We start from the raw sequence: 22,469 nt of genomic DNA, 5'->3' as shown, positions 1-22,469 counted from the left end.
CTCTAATTGCAGGATGATGCTAGCCTACCTCAAGAGTCAGAGGGTGGCATAAAGCTTGTAGAGCTACTTGCTTGGCAATACCATTATGCCCTGTACTCCCTAGATGCTTATTCCTGACCTCTGCACTTTTCCTGTGTAGTAGCATACAGAGAACCCATCTCTCTGTCCTATATCCAAGGCCAAGAGAGCCTGCCTTGCTGTTCATGGATGTGTGGGAGACCAAAATGCTAACTGTAAATGTTATAGTGAGAATGCTGTGGTAAAGCTTAAAAAGTCATGTTGTATATCTAGAACACATCCATCCTGCTGTACTGCCAGCATCCAACACAGGGCTTGACATGTTGCAATTGCTCCATAGGTATATTTTGGATGAATGAATGAATAAGCTGAACACAGACAAAATGTGTTATGTACCGTGAGTAAAGTACAAAGCATTTTCTGCTGGGGAAAAGAAAGGATGTGAAAGCCATCATAGCAGAGAGGATATTTAAGCTGGATTTTAAAATCTAGGGAAGGTAGTGATGGTCAGAGATGGGGAGAAGACATTCCAGGAAAAAGAAACTAATGAGAGGGAAGAGCAGAAGAGGAGAAGATGCAGGGCTTATTTATGGGGCAGCCTGTATAATGGTTGCTTGCATGTATATATATATATATATATATATATATATATATATATATATATATATATCATATGCATGTTCCCGTTGCCAACCGAGGCTAGTACCTGTTTATCTAGATATCCTGGAACTAGAGCTCTAGATGGTTGGAAGTCACCATTTGGATGTTGGGAACTGAACTAAGGTCCTCTCTTGGCCAGTGCTCTTAACCACTGAGACATCTCTTCAGCTACAACCATGGCCATTGTATTGGGTTCCTCCATAGTACCTGGGACTGTGCTAGGTGGAAGATTGACTGGAGCCAGAGCAATTGGATAAGAGATTAGCTGGACAATAGTTAGGTTATTATCATAGTCCAAGCAAAGGTCCTGAGGTCCTGAAGTTCTGGAGTGGCTTAGTGGGATACAGGGTAGAAAGAAGGGCTTAGTACATAATACAGAGAATGGCAGAATTTGAGATGGGAGTAAAAGAAAATGAAATGATCAATGATTGCCAGCTATTGTGTCAAGTGATTATGTGCATACCTTATTCTCACAATAACTTGACTTGACTTTTTAGATTCAGTCTGGTCTCAAAGGCCATGTGCTAAGTGCTGTGTTCCATTGCATTTGAAGGAAACTGGGAGTGGAGCTTGTTTCCTCGAAAAGCAATCTGGAAGCTCAGCCTAATCATGCTCTCCTTTCCTCCATTTTTAGGAAAGAAGCTCAGTGGCACAGGCTCTTCTGCTGCTCCTTCAGCAGCAACTACTGTGTATTCCTTGCTCCTGCAGTGGGAAGATGAGTCTGGTACAGTGGCCCATATGGAATGAGTTAGGGTGGTTGATTAGCTCTTAGTAATTATGAGGCATCATGTCAAAATCTTGAGTTCTGGCTTCTCTTGCATTCAAATAAGGACTGGCCACATGCCTCACATTCCCACAGTAAAACCTTGGACTTGAGCTTTGGCCTTTCCATATGTCCTGGAGTTCTTACCACCCCAGGTTGAGCCTGCACTTCCCCCAGCTTTGCCCTTTTTGTTAATTACCATCTTGACCACTGCCAGTGGATGGCTTTGTGATCTCCCTGTCTAAAATGGCATACTACAAAATTCATGTTTTTTTCCTCTGAGATTTAAACTGAGTTAGTTGGCATCCTCTGGCTCATTGTCCTCCTCGGACCATAAGAGTTTTTCCTAGAGCAGCAAGCTGGATTCTACAGAGTAAATCCACGAAGAGAGGGTTATCAAGTCTTACCATTTATTTAAGGGGTTAAACAAGAGCAGAGAGGTCTCTGCCCCACAGTGCAACAAAACAGAAAGCAGTACACATACACACACTCTCACTGAAACACAGAGGCAGGGAAAGAGGAAGGCAGAGACAACTGAACCATAGCCGGGGAAAGGAGGAAGGGATGGGAGACTACTAGGGGACCAGCTTGGAGACTCAGTCATAGGAACTAGTGCAAGAAAGTACTACTCATGAAGCACAGTGTAGAAAATGGCATAAGAAAGCTGCCCAGCTCTGCTGCCTGTGATGGAGGGCAGGGGCAGCTGGGGAGGTGGAGGATTAGGGGGTTGGGTCAATGGGGACAGTCAAATGACTGTGAGGTGGAGTGTGGTGCCCCTTTCCCCTGCCACTGGGCAAGGCCTTGGGCTGGTCTGAGCCAGGGGTCTCCTGGGCACTTGGTGAGGGGGAAGAGAGGATGGGAGTCTCCAAGGATCCATTCCCTGGGACCATATTGTCCCCCTTTGCTTCCCAGTCCTTTATCCCCTCCTGAGGATGCAGGAGTCAGAAGGCAGTACTGGGATCTCTATGGAGCCCAAGACCCTGCCTTTCACTTACACATAAGCACATCTGGGAAGGATCCAGCACCTCTTACCCTCCCCAGCTGAAAAGAGCACTCCAGGGATGGGGTGTGTGGCCAGGCCCGAAGTGCTGAGGGCCGAAAGATGGAGGACACAGGGTCCAGGCAGAGGACAGGCTGTGAGATATGAGTAAACTGGCAGAGAAGGGCTCCATAGGCTCAAGAAGCTGATTTGGGATCCAACAATGGCCCCTGAATGAAGGAACCCTTGTCTGCTAGGGAGGGCTTCCATCCATCACAAAGCTGGCAAGGTACAGCTCCTCCTTCCCCTCCCCTCCTGTTTCTCTGTAATGCTGCTCCAGGACGATCCTCCTGTATGTATCCTTTTGGTCTCTGAAAGCCCTTGGCCTGTCCCACAAAGAATCTGGCTCCTGTTCTTGTCAGCTTTCAGAAGCCCAGGCAATGTGGCCTTCCTTTTCTTCCAGCAGGTCAGTGCAAACAAGGCCAAAGGCTCCCAAACCTCATCTCTCACTCATCCCTCTAGCCTGACTAAACAAGTTCCTCAGGCAAGGGTTAGCAGCAGCACTTGATCTCCAGTCAGAGTCCACTTGCCAGTCTCTGAACTTTGTCCAGCAAGGGCAAGGGGAGGCTAGAGAAAGGGAACTGCTAAAGGGTGAGGAGGAGTCTAGCTGTCCCTCAGTGGGACAATAGGCCACAAGGTCGGGATGGGAAGGGATGAATACTCTTTGGTAGGCTGGGGATGGACACAGGATGGGCTTGGGGTAGGGGAGGCTCATCTCTGGAGAGCTCTGGGGCAACACCACCAGTTCTCCTTCATGGAGGCCTGGGCTAGGATAAGATGGGGGAGTGTAGGGACCCAGGCCAGGCCTGACGCACTTGGGCTCAAGTCCCTCCTCCCTGTGGGGATTGGAAATGAAAGGTCTGTGGCCACAAGGCCAAGATTTCCAGGGCAGAGCAGCCCTAGGGAGTGTGTGCACCTTCTGTAAGATATGGCCCTCCAGACAGCGGCAGTCCGACCATGTGCCCTCAACCTTCTGGGTGTTGGCTCCTGGGCTCTTTCCCAGGGATCTCTTTATGCACGTCCTTCTGATTTGGGGGGCTGCTCTTAAACCTGCCTCAACACTAATCACCCACCTCCCAAAAGCCAGGTATCATTGGTATAGCCATCTCTTCAGGCTTTCTGTCCACCTCTCCCCTTTCTTCTTCTTCTTCTTCTTCTTCTTCTTCTTCTTCTTCTTCTTCTTCTTCTTCTTCTTCTTCTTCTTCTTCTTCTTCTTCTTCTTCTTCTTCTGCTTCTTCTTCTTCTTCTTCCCTTCCCTATCTTCTCTTTTACCACTCATTCCATATCCAGTTCCAATCCCTCATTGCCTAGGGTGGTTGGGGCAGCCTAACTGGGGCACCTTCCTAGCTGTCACACTGTGTGCCTCATCCTGTGCCGGCCCTACACTCAGGGTGCTGATGCGTCAGGAGGGCAACCACACTGTCTGCCGTCACCTGTAGGGATATGGGCAGGAGGGAATTAAGGATCTTGGCAAAGGAAGGAATGTGGAGGGGGGAGAACTACTCCCCTCTGTGCCCCCCAACATTCCCTGCAGGGCTGAGGCTGGGTAAGCAGCCTCCTTCCCTGGGGTCAGGGCTCTTGGCAGGAGTGGGCAACTCCAGCCCCTCCCCCTTTTTATAATTAAGCCCCATAGGTGGGTCTTGGGAGGGGACACCTGATGCTCCTACCTTTTTCTCCTGGGTGAGTTTTACAGCTCCTTGGGGGCCTTCTGGCCATTTTGTTGGAGCTGCTTTTAGGGCAGGGGTAAATTGGGGACAATATCTGGTCCCCCGTTTCTCCCCCACCCCCACCTGATCCTACACCTCCTGTGGGAGGGGCTTCCTTCCCCCAGCCTGGAGCTAGGCTGGAGCTGCTGTCAGTATGTGGTGGAGGTTTGTCCTCCCTCCCTCTGGTCACTCTTCCTGTGTCAGCCCCTCCTCTAGGGCAGGCAGTGTCTCCAGCCCAAGTCCCCCACCACCCTGGCTGCTGGAGAAGGACACTACGGTATGGAGGAGTATAAGAACAAGGACACAGAGCCGGATCCTGCTGGGACTGAGGCGGGAGCCCCCAGAGACTGGCAGCAGGGAGGGCTTGTTGCTGACACGGCTTGGGGGTTCATGGCGAGGATGGTAGTGGTGGTACTGATGGTGGTAGTGGTGAAAATAGGAGTGGTGGAATTGCTGGTGGTGGGTTTTAGGGGGCTCAGAGTCCTTGAACTTCTTCTTCTCCGACTCACAGGAGACCCACGGCACGTCACAGCACTTGGTTTCTGGCCGCTTTGGTGAAGTATCCATCAACCCTGCCAACGGATAAGGAAGGTGTGTTGGGGGAAGGGTGCTCTAGGTGACTGATGGCTCTACCTTACCTGTAAAAGGGATGCTCAAAGCTGAGGCTCAGGTAGCCCTACTTAAGAAACTCTCCCCACCAGCCCTCACAGCTTCTGCTCTAGTTTCTTTCTTCCAGGGATGTCACCAGTTACTCCAGAGTAACTTGTGGCTCAGCATGTTCTGAGTAGATATGGCCACTCTGGTCTTTTTGTTCTGGTCCATTTGGCCCTATCCCACCCAAACTGGGGACCTGATTGCCAGCTCATTTGCCACTGACCTCCTGATCTAGCCTGTCTTCCCTTTATGTCCTTCCTGTCCCCATGCCCCTAACCTCTTTCATCTCCCCCCTTTTCCCCAGTGCCCTGACTTTACCTGTACAGATAAAACCAGGGAGGCCTCCATACACCATTTCTTCATTGTCAGGGAGCATAAATGGGCACCGGGTCTGCACCTCCAGGCAGTATTGCTTGCAGGGCACCCAGTGCTGGCATTCCTGCTGGGTCACACTGAAGTATTCTGAACACAGCCAGGCCTTGTAGACAGCCTGTGGAGGCAAGGAAACAGCGTCAGCCGGTGTGCCATGTGTAACAGGGCTTCCTGTGTCTCTCTATGGAGCCAAGCCAACTTAACCCCAGCCTTTGGAGGAGACCTTGTTGGAGGTATCTACATATGACCCTAAGATTGTCCATCGCAGAGCCAGTGCTCCTGACAGTGCTCTACCATCATCCGAGATTTAGACTTGTTGGTCAAAATTACAAAATTAATCCTGTGTCAGAATGGAAGGAACTTTACCGATCACTTCATCCAACTCTATTATTTTACACAAGGCTCAAAGTATTTGACTCTTCAGAGGTTACTGATAAGTAATGAGGCAAATCTCAGTTCCATTCAACTTGATAAACATTGCCTTTGTTGATGGTGCAGAGCTTCTAAGTTCAAGACAATGAGAATAATTCATGTACTACCTCAAGAAGGAGATGAGAATAATTCATGCTCTAATTCATTGGACTATTGTGGATTAAATAGCATGGCACATATGAAAATGTTTTTGTGAACTCTAAAGGGCAATACAAATGTGAGAGCTTATCTTTAATAAAAACTGGAATCTGCCTTTCCAGGCACCACATGTGTCTTTGAGCTCTTCTTAATCCAGGCTCTGTCTTGTTGGCTTCAGCCTTGGTATGGAACAGGCATCTCGGACACTGCTGCTGCACTGCTTTTGGAATCATTTTTTGTGGCTTCACTTCACCAGTATCCTTTCTTTCCTTCATCAAGCCCACTCTCACCTCAGCACTGGTTCTAGTGAGAAAGCTCCCTTGCTCCATACCTTGTCTCTCCTTGAGTCTATGGCTTCTCAGAAAAACTTAAAAGTCACTTAGGGACAAATAATTCTTTATCATAAGGGTTGTGCTGTGTATTGTAGGATACTGAGTAGCATCCCTGGCCTCCACATGTTACATACCAATAGCAATGTCTCCTCTCCCACATTATGACATGAAAAGAATGTCCCTGGCATTAGTCAAAGGCACCCTGGGGGAAGCCAAAGTCACACCTTTGTGAAGGCCACCATAATCCCTTACCTGGATGACAGATGCTTCCCACCTCTACTTTTGCTCTTTCTAATCTATTGCATGAGGATAAGTGTAGACTCAAGCTGTTATCAAATTATATTATTCCCTTGCTTCAAATTCTTAGATGCATTTTGACTAAAAGCCTAATGTTTAAGCATAGACTTCAAAGCCCTGCACAACTCTGCCCAACCTCATTTCCTGTCTCTCTTCAAGCTCATCATGCTGCACGAAACAGAGGTTTTCTTTCTTTTTCTTGAATGTGCCCTACTTCTTTCTGCCTCCGGGCCTTGGCATATATGACCACCTGGCCTGGAATGTTCTTCATTCTACCTTTGTTATAAATGGGCCCTTTATATCTTTCTGGGCTGAGATTAAATATCACTTTTTAGTGTCTCTTTCACTACTCTCATTAGAGGACACAGCCTCCAATTATCCTCAACTGTTTCTTCACCACAGATGCTACTTTGCATCCTTGCTTTAGTTTCTGCCAACCCCACTAAACTGTGAACTATATATAAGCTCATGGGCTTCTCTACTAACCACTGTGCGCTCAGTACAATATACATCTTAAAAATCTTATGACAATGTATATGAAGACTAGTCCCTTTCTCTCATGAAAATTCCAGTTTCATACTTAACTTGAACCTATGACATTTATTCCATAGGAAGGGCTGAATTGTGCTTCATTAGGGTTAATAGGAAACTGAGAAAAATTTTAATAATGAGATAGCAGTTGAGTTTGGGTGCTATGAATGTGATCCAATTAGTAGAATCCTTGCATAGCATTCATGAAGCTATAGGTTCAATACATAGCATGCCCTGAGCTAGGTGCGGGGCACACTTATAATTCTATCGTGTATTCAATCCCTAGCACTGTGAAAACTGGGTATGCTTGTAATCCTCACATTTGGGAGGTGGAGGCAGAAGGATCAAGAGTTCAAAATTATCTTTGTCTACATAGTGAGTTTGAGGCCAGCCAAAAACACATGAGCTACTGTTTCAAACAAATAAACAACCTCAGCAACGTTGGGCACAAGGAAGGATTTTTATGGATAGGATGTACCAATGAGGCAACAGTTTAAGCAAAAATGTAGAGATGAGCAAATACACATAGACTAAGAGAAAAGAATGGTTTCATGTGGATGGCATGGAAAGGAGACGAAACTCTTGTTCATGACATTTGAGTGCCTTCTGCGCCACTTGTGACCATGATAACAGTGCTCCACTGAATATCTTTTTTGCACACATGGGTAACACACACATCTTCAGATTTATTTATACCAATTCCCAAAGATGAAACGACTAGGATGAAATGTATCTACAAAGGGAGGATAATAGGATCAAAGAAGAGTGAAAAAGAACAGGCTAAGGGAAGAGACAGGGAAAGAAAGCTAGACAGGTAAAAGAGGGTGGTAAGAGAGGTGAGTAGGGGTAAGAGGAAGCTACAGTGGTATAGGTAGTAAAAGAGAAGGTGTGTAAGGGAGGAGGTAATAAAATGTAGAGGTATATAAGATGATTAAGTAAGGGAGTAAGAAAAGGTGGGAACAAGAGAACATGAGGATAGATAGACAGGGACAAGAAGAAACGAGAAAGATGCACATTGAAAGGAGGATCAAAGATTAGACAGAAAGGAGGAGAAGCAAGAGTGAGGTAGACCAGAAAGTAAAATCTCAAGAGCCAAGGGCCCTAGCACCTAAGAGCCAGCTCCATAGTCTGGGCCCTTAAGTGCCAAGATGTGTCTCTGTCCATAGCCACAAATTCCATTTTGGCAGCATGGATCAAGAACCCATGTCACTCTCTGCCCAAACTGTGTAATCAGCCCCTTACTCTGTGGTCATCAGTGGAGCTGGCTCACAGGGCCCTGAGAGTGTCTCCTTAGCTCTTTCAGTCCTGTGCTCCTGCTTCTAGAGGAGTTCCCAGTGACATTCCTGCTCTCCTCAAGGCATTTGCAATTAGCCCAGTAACAAAGTATAGAGTCTGGGCATTCCCTTCATCTGAGAGGTGGGGGAGGGAGAAGGGGTGGCCTGACAGTAGGAGTATGGCCTTTCTCCTTAATTAGCCGACCCCCCTTCAGTCCCCACACCCCCAGTTGGAGTCACCATGGCAACAAGTGGGTGAGCAGATTGCCTGGGGAGGACACCAGGCCTGTGGGTGGTGAGGCAGGAACAGGCAAGAAGCTAATGAGGGGAATAGAAGCAGAAGAGCCACAGTGCGCTCAGAGGTAATCTAATTCCTAAGCCCCACAGCTGGCCAGCTGAGCCACTGCTGGCCCATATGCTTTAAGGTGGCCTGGGGCTTGTTTCAAGTGATAGTATGGATCACAGCGCTACCACCTGGCAATGAGCCCACCTTAGACTCTGAAGCCCTGTTTACCTCGTCCTCTCTCCCCAGTGTGGTAGCTGTGGCAGGAGGCCTGGGTACTCTTCTGAAGATAGAGAAGGGGCCAGGAGGGCTTGCTGGAAGTGAGCACTGGAGGAGGGGGAGGGCATGTCTTAGAACCAGAAAAGGGAGGTTTAGAGACCTGTGGAGATCTTTTACTATCAGATTTTTAACTCTGGCTGTATACCAGGACCACTAGGTAGGGAGGTTGTTTTTTTTTTTCTTTTTCTTTCTCTCTCTCTCTCTTTTTTTTTTTTTAAATTAAACCTGTCTGGTTCACATGGCACTCAGACCAAAAAGTCAGAATCTCTGCTGGCAGAATCTCACACATCTGCAATTGGAAAATGTCCTCAGGCAATTTTCAGCATGCAGCCAGGGTTGAGAATATCAATTTTCACCATTATATAGATGGAGAAACTGAGGCCTAAAAGGGGGAGAAGGATTTAAGTATAACTTCATAAAATACTGGCAAAGAAAGGAACTGGAAACCTGGTTTCATAATTCCAGCTCCAAAGTGTCTTCCTATTGAAAATCCCTGTCAGAAAACACATTCTAAAACTAGGGGCCAGACATCAGGGGCCTGGATAAGATTAGAGCTCTGAGAAGAACACAGCCTATCTGACAGTTTCAGAATCTTTGAACTGAAGCCCTGTTAGAAAAGCCCTTTCTATTTTCCCTGGTCTCTGAGTGGAACCATCCTAGATCCCTGAGGGAGCAGGAATGGTGACTAGGAGGTGGCAGGGAAACCTTGAACTACCACTGCCCTGCTTTCCCCACCTCAGTAGGGCCACCACAGGTTAAGTTCTGGCTGCTACAGCCCAGTTGCTATGGGAACTGGGAGGGGAAGGAAACAGGGAATAACTAGAGGGAACACCAATTAACCCAAAAAGGAAGCTAGGAAGGCTGTCTCACCCCTCCTCCCAGCTGAGCAACAGAAATACCCCTCAAACAGGAGGAGTGAGACAAGGGGGATCCCCTCACTTCCTGGGCTCTGCAATGGTCAGTTTAGGGAGGACTAGAATGCCCTGGCCAGCCTCATCCTTAGCTTATTGGCTTGTAGCCCTGGCCAGGGCATTTTGGTACTACATTCCTCTAGAAAGAAATGGGTGACTTCATAGAGGACTGTGTAAATGCACAGTCACACCCCAAAGTCAGGACTTGGGGTCAGAAGGTTTAGAGAGAGGCCCAATTGCAGCTCCTAGGTTTGGGGCTGGAAAAATCCTCCAGGGGGAAAAGCTTCAGTTATTTTCTAACCAGGAAGCAAGCGGTTTCCTTCCTGATTTGTAACTCACTTCTCTCCCTAGGGTCTGTTTTCCCCATCCAAATTTTCCCTACAGACCCTTTCTTCATGGCTGCTTATCTTCATAATGTACCCATGGGACCCGTGGTCAGGAGCTGCAGCTGCAGTACTTGTGGAGGCAAAGGGGTGGGGGTGAGCTTCGGACAAAATCTACTGTCTGCAAAAGTCACAGTATACAAGTTACCAACCTAACCCCAGATTTTACCCGTAGGGAAACTGGGCTCCTTAGAAAGGAAATACATTGACTGAGGTGGAGATGTGAAAGGCACCTTGGCAACTAACTTAATGCCTTCTTGCCCAGCATCTATCAGCAATCCTCAAATTATGTGAGGTACTCTACTGGGCAGGAGAAAGTGCTCTTTTTCTACCCAGGTCTTCAACAGTTGGATCAGAACAGAGTAAGGTCAGCATCAGAACATGAATGTAATTCTGCAGATAGCAATAGTCTTCTGGCACTGGTAAAGTCAGAATCAGATTAGAGGCATTACAGGGCAAATGACAGGGCTCTACTTAAGGGTCTATAAGCAACAGCTGTCTTACTTCTTAGTATGAGCAGTTATGAGTCAGAGTGGCCTGGTCTGGCCTGAAGGAAAGGTGCAGGAGATGGCTGGAGATGTGGGTGCAAACTTAAAGCTAGTCCATTCCAGAGGGTCCTCATATGTCCAAGCCTCCTAGACCATCTGCTCAAAGACTAGATGTGCACAGTCTGCCCAAGGGTAGACTAATAGAGAAGTAGCATCCATAATCCAGGGACAGTTCTGAAGGAGCCCAGATGATAGCTGCCAAATTAGATGAGGAGAGGTGGTAAATTCATAACTATTCCAGAATGGAAAGGACTGTGAGAGTCATCACACCACCATATTACCTGCCCCAACATCACAGTAAAGCACCATCTAGCTTCTAATTGTAAACACTGTTATAGAAAGCTCATCCTCTCACAGGTAGCCCATAGCTTCAGACAACTTTAGTGATTAATGAAGTTCTTTCCTCTTTGGAGCTGAAATAAATGCCGTTCTGTGACTTTACTCTTGTATCTTACTAGCTCTTCTGGGCCATATATAACATTCATAATCCTGTTCCTCAGGCCAACTTTTACAATTTTGTAGACCTCTCTGAATCTAGTCTCCTCATTCATTTTTTTTTTCAGTGCAAGGAACACACTCTAAATACCAGAGTGCCTGGGTCTATGTTAAGAACTACAGATAAAGAGGATGAATAAGACAAAACTCATATCTTCTGCAAGGGAAAGGACCATGTGAATCAATTAGTATTGAACTTCAGTGTGAAGTCACATGTACTTGGCACCATGGTAGGACAATGGGAAGATTGACTGTGTTTTCAAGGCTGAAGGACAGAAAATTTTTCCATGTGGGGAAATTTTCAGTTAAGGCTTGGAAAAAGGGGAGTGGGTAGAAGCTCAGTGGGTGAAATAGAGAGAGAATAAAGTACTCTTCAGGCAAAGGAATCAGCAGGCAAAATAACCTGGAAGTAGGAAATAATGATGGACTCCAATGTAGGTAGTTCAGTGTAATTAGAGGGTGTGAACAGGAGGTTATGAAGGAACATGAGCTGTGCAGGAAGTACATGACCGTATCATCATGCTTTAGAAATGGGGGAGGAACTGGGATTCTTCTTATAGGCAATGGAAAACTGTTCTTTTTAAAATTTTGTTTATTATTATGTTTTATTTATTCCCTTTACATCCCACTTACTGTCCCTCTCTCAGTCACCCCCTCCCACAATCCTTCCTCCATCCCACCCTCATCTTCTCCTCTGAGAGGGTGAAAGGCCCCCTGGGCATCCCCCCCCCAACCCTGGCACTTCAAGTCTCTGCAGGGCTAGGAGTATCATCTCCACTGCAAAAGAGAGTTTTTAATGAGGTCGATATAACTGCTTATTTAGAGATGTTTAATGGCTAGCCTGCTGGTGCAGGTCTCTAATACCTGCTGCTTGGTAGGTTGAGGCAAGAGTATTCCAAATTTGAGCCAGTCTGGGCAATTTAGTGTGATTCTGTCTTAGGGGGTTTGGGAGAGATTCCTTATCACTTTTGTGACTAGTTTTTTCAGGCTTTTGTCTGCAAGTGTGGAGGATGGACCATTAGTACTAAGACTGGAAGCAGAGAGATGAGCTAGATTATTGCAGCAGTCTAAATAAGTTGAGGGCCTCAACTAAGGCAGTAGTGGCAGGATTTAAAATTTGAGAAGAGAAAAAAAATACGAGTATTGAAATGATCTTAAGGTAATAATACATAAATATATTTTATGAGTTGGAACCTCTCTTAACACTAAGGTTAACAATAGTACCCACTTGACTAATACTAAATGAATGAATGTTAAGATACAATAGTAAGTTTCGTGTGTATGTGTGTGTGTGTGTGTGTGTGTGTGTGTGAGAGAGAGAGAGAGAGAGAGAGAGAGAGAGAGAGAGAGAGAGAAAGAGAGAGAGAGAGAGAGAAAGAGAGAGAGAGACTGAGACTTTTGGTTCACAATGGTTATGTAAAAGATCCAATAAAATTTTCTTGCCTGAGGGGGGCAAAATGAGAGGAAGGAGTGGATGTGAGAAGAGATGTTAATGAGGTAAAGCCAACAGGATTAAATAGAGAGATGGAAAACAGTCAGAACAGAGGGGGCTAAGATAGCTACTAGACTTCCAGCCTGGTAAGATGAATACCAATTTCATAATATTTTTTTTTATCATGTGTTGTTGTTTTGAGGCAGGGTCTCATGTAGACCAGGATGCCCTCATGTAGACCAGGTTGCCCTCAAAGTCATTATGTAACCAAGGTTGGCCTTGAAGTCCTCTGATCCTCTTCCCTCTATTTCCTAACTTCTAGGATCCAAGGCGTATGCCACTACCCCTAGCTAGTATCATTTATTAAGGAAAGAAATATGGGCAAGGGTGTGCCTGAGGATGAAGACAAATTCAACTGGGGTCATGCTGACTTTGAGGTATATGTGGATCTGCTAGATGGAAATGTCAAGGATGCAGCCTCAGCTCTAAAGAAGGATCTGAACCTGATATGGTAGAACATGCCAAGGATCCTAGCACTTAGTTAGGAGGCAGAACAAGGGGGAATTGCTGCAAGTTCAAACTAGCCCTGTCTATGTGACAAATTTAAGAAAAATCTGGGCTATATGAGACTCTGTCTTTAAAAAAAAAATCAACTAAAAACATAATAAAAAGATAAAGGTCTCCAAGTCATGGGGAGCTAAGGGGCTAGTCACTAGGAACCTAGTAGAACTATCTTTTCCTTTTTGAAGTTAGGCATGGTCATCGACATAACTTGAAGTGATACAGTTTACTTCTGAGGAGAAACTAAGGGCTGACATGTTTTGCCGTATTCTTTTCTCTGCTTCTAACTGTGGAAGCAAAGTTGAGATAGATGATCCCTTTTCCCTACATAGTGATCATTCTGAAGAGATGTTTTATCCCTGAGGACCTGTCTTGGATATGAATCATAGCAAGAAATAATAATCTGTTATGTTAAGCCTCTGATATTTTGTGGTTACTTATGACAGTGTAACCTAGCTCACTCTAGGTGATAAAGCAATATAGAAGGCAGGGGAGGAGACAAAGGGCTCAACAGTAGATTCCTGAGAAAACACTAACTGAATTGAAGTGCAGGTGGAGGAAAGAAATGAGATGAAGATGGATGGATGAGTGGTTTAAGAAATGGGAGAAGAGCTAGGAGTGTATCTCAGAGGTAGAACATTTTTTTTTTTTTGCCTAGCATGCACCAGGCCTTGTAACAAACCTCTAGAGCAATTAGAGGAGAAGAAGGAAGAGAATGGCAGTCTGTAAATTAAGAGAGGAGAGGCTGTCAAAGATTGGGCGGGGGGGTTGTACGGTCAGCAGATAAGGATTTATGTAATTGAGATCACATTGGTTTGGGTAATTAAGACACAGTCTCCTCACCATGAGAACAGTTTCAGTGGAGCAGCAGGGAAAGAAACAAGACTGTAGTAATTTGAAAAGGGAATGCAAACCAAGAAAAGTCAAAGTAAGTATGTGTACACAGAGCTTCCAAGAAGTCAAACATCCCTAGGTTTTCTACCTATTTCAACGGATGTAGTTTTTAGTTCCCTGTTGTTCACAGTCACAAAAGCCTCTGTTTTGTTTTGTTTTATGCAACTGAACATAGTCCCCAAATATGGGTTTATTGACACAAAGTGAAGTAGAACCTTCATCCTTCCTGTAGTAGAAACTGTTTCTGTTAATGTAGCCTGAGATACCATTTGCTCTCTAGGGGACTCTGTCTTATTCTTCTGATAACCCATTGCAAATGGAAAGGAGGAAACTTGCCTCAAGTGTAGGACCAAAGAGGTGACCTGATTCAAAGTCCCAGGATTGAGTTCAAGCTTTCCAAAGATCTCTGCACAAATTGAATATCCCTATGATTTTGGGCTCTTTGAGAACACAGATCATCATATCTTACTTAGATGTGCATTCTTTTTTTTTCTATATAAGTATGTTAATATTTATTTTTGAAAGATCTGTTGATACATTTTTTCTTTTTTTTATTAGATATTTTCTTTATTTACATTTGAAATGATATCTCCTTTCCCAGTTTCCCCTCTGGAAAAAAAAAAAACCTGTTCCCTCCCCCCTCCCCCTGCTCACCATCCCACCCTCTCCCACTTCCTGGCCCTGGCATTCCCCTACACTGGGGCATGGAGCCTTCATGGGACCAAAGGCCTCTCCTCCCATTGATGACCGAGAAGGTCATTAGATGTGTATTCTTTTAAGGGCTCATGGGATCTCTTGATACAGACTGGAAGAGGTGTACACAAGAAAGTGTTTGCCAAGTATTTGAAAACCAGGTTCTCAGCAGCTAGCTCAGATTGAACAATGTGAAGCACTTTCCCAAGAAAAGAAAAAAATGAAAATAATGGGTTATAAATATGTCTTCATGGACATCTACAGTGAATGATGAATTTGGTGAGATGTTAGCAAAATTACAAAGAAAACCAAGCAAAGGGGAAATGAGAGGCTATTGTTAACTCCCAGAAAGCAAGTTGACAAAGGAATAAAATGTTAATCACACAGTCTTACATTTCTAGATGTAAGCAATAGTTATAAAATTAACAATATAAATAAGTTAAACTGTTAGAACTAGAAACTTAGATATGCCAATATTGGATATATGAAGGGAGGGGACATGTGTGTGCACTTATGGTGCTACTGATAGTAAGAAAGCTAAATCTTCTTCTAACCAGATTTTTTAAAAACGTCAATAAATATTTAAAAGAGAAAAAAACAAGCAATAGCATATTGATGTGCCATTTAGAAATGTGAAGGTAAATATTAACAAAAACCAAAATCAACCAAACAAACAAAACCCCAAGACAGAAGAATCAGATGTATTTAACACTAAAGAGTGAGCTCAAGGGTGAAGCATAGAGATACTATTTCAATGACAAACATTTATATTTATATTTATATTTATATTTATGTGCATGATGGACTTTTGTCCTTTTATATGTGTACATGCATCTAGAAAAATCAAGTATTAAGTAATATTGGCATAACATTTAATAATGTGGTGGCAAAGTCAGAATCAACCAGGAAAGAAGACATATATGCATGTGCATATGTGTAATATGAACGTAACTGAAAATTATGAATATGCATTACTTTTATAAAATGAAAAATAGATAGAAAGAAACTCATCTGCAGTCAGGAGCCCAATAAACAACAAAACAAAACATTTAAGACTTGAGATGACCAACATTGCCAGATTCAGTCCATATGGCCTTGCCCCAGAGGCCCTGGGTCAGCTAATCCATCACCAGTGTCTGGGCTCCATCCAGGTGCACTTAACAAACCAGAAGAGCAAACAAGGAGTCAGTCTTATAGACAAAGAGAGGATGGGAGGAGGGAAACTTTTAGATCCTTTCTGCACAGTGGTTGTGCTGGTCACCACAGGAAAGACACAGGCAACTATGGCTTCTTTGGAGTTATACACACTCCTTTCTCCATGGCACACTTGGTTTTTTGTTTTTTGTTTTTTAACAAAAAGCCAACATCAGTCTTCACTTAGATCATTGGAAAACAAAACCAACTCCCTTCTGCTGCCTCTCCTTCCTCTAGATAGATGACAGGCTGGGATGAACCTGATCAAAGGTGACTACAGCTATTCTTTGGTTATAATGCAAATCAACGACTTTGGGCATCCTTCTTTCATTCACTACCTCCTACCTTACCCACCTAAACAGGTCTTTATGCACTTACTAAAATATCCCCAGTTGCCTTCTAGCTTCCAGTTCCCACCCTTACCCTAGACACTTTACCCCCTCTTCAAAAACACTACCTTTTCCTCTTCCTCAGCAACCTACCTCAGTGTTGAGAATTTCAATTGGGTATTAAGCAATCATTTGGACTAAACACATCTAATTAAGATGAGAAAATAGCTACCATTTATTAAGTGCTTACTATATGCCAGGCTCTATTCTAAGCATTTAATCCTGACATTTATTAACTCATTGATTCCCCATAATCACCCCCTGAGGGAGATACAAATCTTTACAGATAAGGACAGAGAGGACCAAAGAGTTTAAATAACTTATCCGAGGCTTATAGCCCATGATAATCATAATAGCAGTTAGCATTTCTTGAGCACCTTCTACCATAAAGACATTATAAGAAATCAGGATGATTTATATCCTTCCAGCCTCATAATGACCCTACTTCTTAGTTTCAAAGGTGAAAAAAGTGGGGTTCTGAGAGAGATTAAAGAATATATTGAAGGCTACAAGATGGCTCAGCAGTAAGAATGCTTGCCTCCAAGCCTCATGAGATAAGTTCAATCTCCACTTCAATCTTCCACTTTGTGGAAGAAGAGAACTGATGCCCAGATGTTGCCCCAGTGAACTGTTGCATGTGAAATCCCCATAGACACAAATACATACCATTTTAAAATGTAAAAAATGTAATGCAATGAGTGTCATATCAACTATTCTACATAGCAGACAGATTTCAAAGTAGAATCTGAAGTCAGTATTGCCTGTATGTAATATATATAACATATAATATAATATGTATATAATACATAATATATAAAGCTTGAGCTTTAGTGTCCAACCATACTGCCCTGGGGACAGTCCCTTCAGTTTACCACCACTATCAAACCATGTTACTCAAACAAATTTCCTTTTGGAGTAATTTCAGGCCAAGTTGAGGAGAGATTTCTAGGCTTGAATAGAGAATGATTTTTCCAAAATCAACCTATTCATCCTTATGTTGTTGTTGTTGTTTTGTTTTGTGTTTCAAGACAGGGTTTCTCTGCATAGCTCTGGCTGTCCTGGAACTCACTCTGTATACCAGGCTGGCCCTGAACTCAGAAATCTGCCTGACTCTGCCTCTCAAGTGCTGGGATTAAAGGCATGTGCCACCACCACTGCCCTGTTTCAATCTATTCATCTTACTTCACACGGAAGTGGAGTTTTCCTTGTAAGTGGGTGCAAGAGAAAGAACATTTGGATACTAAACACTACAAATGATCATTTCCATTCCCTTATCAAAGGACTCTGTTCAGACTGGAGATGTAGTTCAATGGTATAGCACTTGCCTGGCCAATGCAAGACTCAAAGTTCATGCTCCAGCACTGCAGACCAATAAACAAATGAACAAAAAGCAAAACAAACTCCCAAAGATTCCCTTTCCCTCTCTACTCCCCACCCCACACACAAATGCACAATGGCTGAACAGGGCTGAAAGCTAATTCTAGCAGAAATGTTTTAATGCCCATAGGGCATCAGTTCTCCTGTCCCAAGTCCCATCTTTTGGGAACTTCTGGGATTCTGGAGTAGCCTTTTACTGGAAGACTTCAATGCCAGAGACCAGGAAAAAAAAGCGGCATGTTATATACCCTACATAATTGCCTCTTTCACACAGCATTTCCCATAAATATTCTTTATCAAGTAGCCTTTGCTCCAACATATGGATAGGTAGTCAAAGCTGCCTCTGCTAATAAGTAGCTGTGTAAACTTGGACATATCACTAGAAAGAAGCTGTGCTCACTATTTTGCTATGTGACTATGAGCCAAGTACTTTTCTTCCCTGAGCTGTGAAGATGGCTGTTTAAGTAAGTAGCATGGATGATAGGAAGATGGGGGTCAAACATCTTAAACTCAAACCGACTGCAGTCAAAATCCACGGTGTGCCGTGCTGGTAATAAAAGCACAGGCAAGATTGTTGACCGACCTGACAACCCTTTCCTGATAGACAAGCTATGCTCTTAAAAAAAACAAACTACCCTCACTGCTCTGTAAATGGTGCCTCTAAAACAAAAGGAGAAAGCTTTATCCATATGCACACTAGCGACAACTGAGTAGTAGTGCTGTCTGCCAACACATAATTTCCAGCTTCAACTTTATGGGCTGAGGACTCCATGTGACCCCTCTGAGACTGTCTTGTCCACTGCAAAATGGGGACCATTATGTATACACGTCACAAGGCAGGTTTAAGAATTAAGTAAGGTAAAGGATACAACACAACTAGGATCACACCTTTCCTTCTCATTCTCTCCTTTCAGCTCTAAGATCCAAACAGCAAGCTCTGCAAGTCTGCCACAAATGTGATCAGAAAAGGCTAACATCATTAATCCATATAAAGGGGAACAAACAAAGCATTAATAAAAACAGAAAACATGAACTAACAATTTACAAACAAGCCTGGCAAAAGGCTTATAAACAATAAAAACAAATGTCTGACCAAGGGAATGCCAATGAGAAGCTAAGGCGAGATCATTTTTCAAGTAAATTAGCCTCACATTTCTGTTGTGGGTATAAACTAGAATAATCTAGTAATTTGAAAGAGATTTAGTAATATATGCCAGTAGCATTAAAAAGGTTAATACTGTGATTCTGTAAGTCTAATTCTAAACTTCATTCTACAGAATGGATATTTATGCATCCATTTGTATGCAAAACAAAGAAAGTCATTTTGTGTAGATGTTTATGTAAGCTTACAGAGAAGAGAATACACACAAAATTGTTAAAGTCCAGGACCTTAGGGCAATGCAACTAGGAAAGTATGAACAGGATTATTAACATTTTCTTTATAAATCTTTATATTGTTAGATTTGACAAAATAAGCTTGTACCATTTGTGATTCAAAAAACTCAATCAAAGTACAGGAATAAGGAAGAATGACTGAGATAGCCTTTATGAGTAAAAAAGTCATACATCTGATATAAATTGATGAATAAAGATAGGCACCATGAGGTTATTTATAATCATAAAAAGTTGATACTCATCTAAATATCTAACAGTATATGGCCTGTTAAATCAATTATGCAACTTGTGACAGAATATCATCCACTCATCAAGGATGGAGCTTATGAATTTTTAAGTACATGGAAAGGTACTCAGAGTACAAGCAAGTTAAAAAGACCTATAATAATCATTAGGGAACCATGCGGTTGCATCAACACTGGTATTATCATCAAAAGAACTCAGAATATAACAAGTGTTAACAAAGATGTGGAGATTTGGACCCTTGCTCAGTTCACTGCTGGTATGTATGTAAAATGGTTCAGAATGCCAAATTTAAGAATGGAATGTAAAATGGCACAGCTGCTTGCTATAAAGAATTGAGAGGCAATTACTCAAAAAGTTAAGCATAAGCTGGACACAATGGTTCACACCTGTAATATCAGCACTTGAGGCTGATGTAGGTGGAGCTTGAGCTCAATGATACTCTATACTACATAGCAAGACCATGTCTAAAACAAAACAAGCTCATAACATTTCAGCATGGAAATATATAACCAAGTGATTCCTTTCCTAAATATACTCAAAAGAAGTGAAAACAAGTACTCAAACAAATATTGGTAGAACAAGGTTCATAGCAACATTGTTCACAATAGTCAAAAGGTAGAATAGTTCAAATACCTAGTAAGAAATTAATGGATAAAGAGAATGTGGCATATGCACACAATGAAATATTATTCAGCCATAAGAAGAAATGAAATACTGAAAAATGTTAAAACTTGGATGAACCTTAAAAGCATCATATATGTTTATATATACCAAGTATATAATTTATATGTAATATATAAAGCATATGTATAACATATTAAATATAATAAGCCACACAAAATGATAAATAATATCTGACTCCACTTCCTTGTGTTATCTAGAACAATCAAGTTAAAAGAGAAAGTAGATTGCTGGTTGCCAGGGGAAAGAGTGAAGAGGAAATGGAGAATTATTGTCTAACAGGTAGAAAATCTCTGTTTGGGAGGATGAAAACATTTTAGAAATAGTAATGAAATGGAAATGTACCTGTCTTAGTCAGGGTTTCTATTCCTGCACAAAACATGACCAAGAAGCAAGTTGGGGAGGAAAGGGTTTATTCAGCTTACACTTCCACACTGCTGTTCATCACCAAAGGAAGTCAGAACTAGAACTCAAGCAGGTCAGGAAACAGGAGCTGACGCAGAGGCCATGGAGGGATGTTCCTTACTGGCTTGCTTCCCTTGGCTTGCTCAGCCTGCTCTCTTACAGAACCCAAAACTTCCAGCCCAGGGATGGCACCACCCACAAGGGGCCCTACCCCCTTGATCACTAATTGAGAAAATGCCTTACAGCTGGATCTCATGGAGCCATTTCCTCAACTGAAGCTCCTTTCTCTGTGACAATTCCATCCTGTGTCAAGTTGACACGAAACCAGACAGTACAGTACCTAATGCCTCTCTAAATTATACACTTAAAATGTAAGTTTCTGTATACTTCATGACAATGAAAAGAACCCAAATGCTTCTAGTTCCCTTTTCTCTAACATATTTTAGTTTCCAAACATTCTCAAAGGCCACATTTTTTAATAATCAAGGAAAATATTTTTAAAAAGATGTTGAGCCTATAGCAATCTTAAAGAATTAACTTGAGCACTGACTGAACAGACATACTTCATCTTTCACAAGTAAGTTGTGTGGGCATGCTATCTGCTTCAAACCAAGTAAGATAGGAAAAACACAGGTAACATTCACACCTCCAACATGCTTTTCTCTCAGACAGAACCTTGTAGGCTGCCTGTTCCTTTCTGTTTCTACGGAGAAGACCAGGCATCTAAGACTGGGGACTCAACAAAATCCTGGCATGGGAACTGGACATCCTAATTCCAGGCCAGGCCTTATCTGACTTTTACATGACAAGATCTCATGGCCTTTGGTTTTCCTTTTGGTTCTACCAGCTACCAATGTGTGTTGCAGGTGGGTTGGGGCTGTATAGAGCACCTTTTTCTTTTCTGCCCTGGCCAATACTTTCAATACATTGGAGTTGAGAAGATAACAGAAATACCCTTTCTCAAGACAAGTGGAACTCAACTTTTCTCTTCTTTTCTAAGTCTGCAAAAAAGGAAGGAACAAACCTCTTATTTCCATCTTCCTGTCTCTATCCTAAGAGGATATCAGCGATTGTCACTGCATCTTTTTTAAAATCAAATTTTAATTTAATATTTTGAGAATTTGCTACATTCTATATTTACATCACTTCTACTTCTCCCTTTCCCCCTTCCTCCCATGTCACCTTCTACTCCTGCTCAAATTCATGACTTCTTTAATTATCATTGTCACACACATACATACATATGCACAAAGAAATCTGCTAAGTTCATTTAATGTTGTTGATATGTTTATGTGTTTAAGGGTGAGCACTTGGGATTGGATAACCTATCATGAAGAACTATAAGCAGTTAATGGCTGCCAAGGGAGGGGGAAATCTATCACTAGATATCAAGGACAAGAAACATGTATCTTGGACAAAGAGGATGCTGGTGAGTCCTCCCTGAATCTGAGCTACTCCAGAGGTTTCCCTAAGTTTCCAATAGGCTCTACTGAGCCTCCCCTTTAGCCAGCCTAACGTCTTACCAGTCTATTCATAGACATCAGGGCACTGCCTCTAGAATCTGACATAGAATATTAACATCTTCTATACATCCGTGCACTGAGAAAGAACAAAGGCAGGTTTGCATCCCAGCACCCTGCCCTATGTTACTTAGGGAAGTCATTTCCTCTTGCTGAACCTTAACTGTTACACTTGTAAAGTGTGGATAATAATGGTACTTTCCTGCCAGGATCATTGACAAGATTGAGTTCATGGATATATATAACCCCCAACACACACACACACAAACACACACCTCCTAGATACTCAAAAGCTTGTACTTTATTTTATTTTTGCCTTCCTTTTCTTATCCCTTTCTTCTTTGGAGCCAGCTGGACCCATCCTTTGGCCCAGAAACTTGTGGCTCAGATTCCAGATCCCACTTCCAGAATCCATTTGAGCAAGAGCTTTGGCTGTGTCAACCCTTCTTCTGTAGCAACTCATTCTCACCCTCCCCTAAGCCTAGCTCACTTGGTGCCCTTGCTCTTCCCTCTAAAATCCTACCTGACTCAGGGTCTCCTAAATTCAGGCTTCTCTGAGCTCTCTCT

General features: G+C 43.1%; 1 protein-coding gene across 1 annotated transcript in view; it reads right to left on the bottom strand.

Moving 5' to 3' along the window:
- Window positions 1-1,834: 1,834 nt before the first annotated feature.
- Window positions 1,835-22,469, bottom strand: part of Fam155b (family with sequence similarity 155 member B) — a 28,510-nt gene continuing 7,875 nt past the window's right edge. The window contains exons 2-3 of the mRNA XM_031365547.1: window positions 5,159-5,330; window positions 1,835-4,758 (exon numbers count right to left, since the gene is read on the bottom strand). Of these exons, the coding sequence (XP_031221407.1) occupies window positions 4,373-4,758; window positions 5,159-5,330 (558 nt within the window). The 3' untranslated portion in view covers window positions 1,835-4,372. The remainder of the gene's footprint in view (window positions 4,759-5,158; window positions 5,331-22,469) is intronic.

Source organism: Mastomys coucha, chromosome X, assembly GCF_008632895.1.
Source record: "Mastomys coucha isolate ucsf_1 chromosome X, UCSF_Mcou_1, whole genome shotgun sequence".
NCBI classification, from domain to species: domain Eukaryota; kingdom Metazoa; phylum Chordata; class Mammalia; order Rodentia; family Muridae; genus Mastomys; species Mastomys coucha.
Note: the sequence above shows the minus strand (reverse complement) of the source record. Positions and strands in the feature narration are given on the sequence as shown.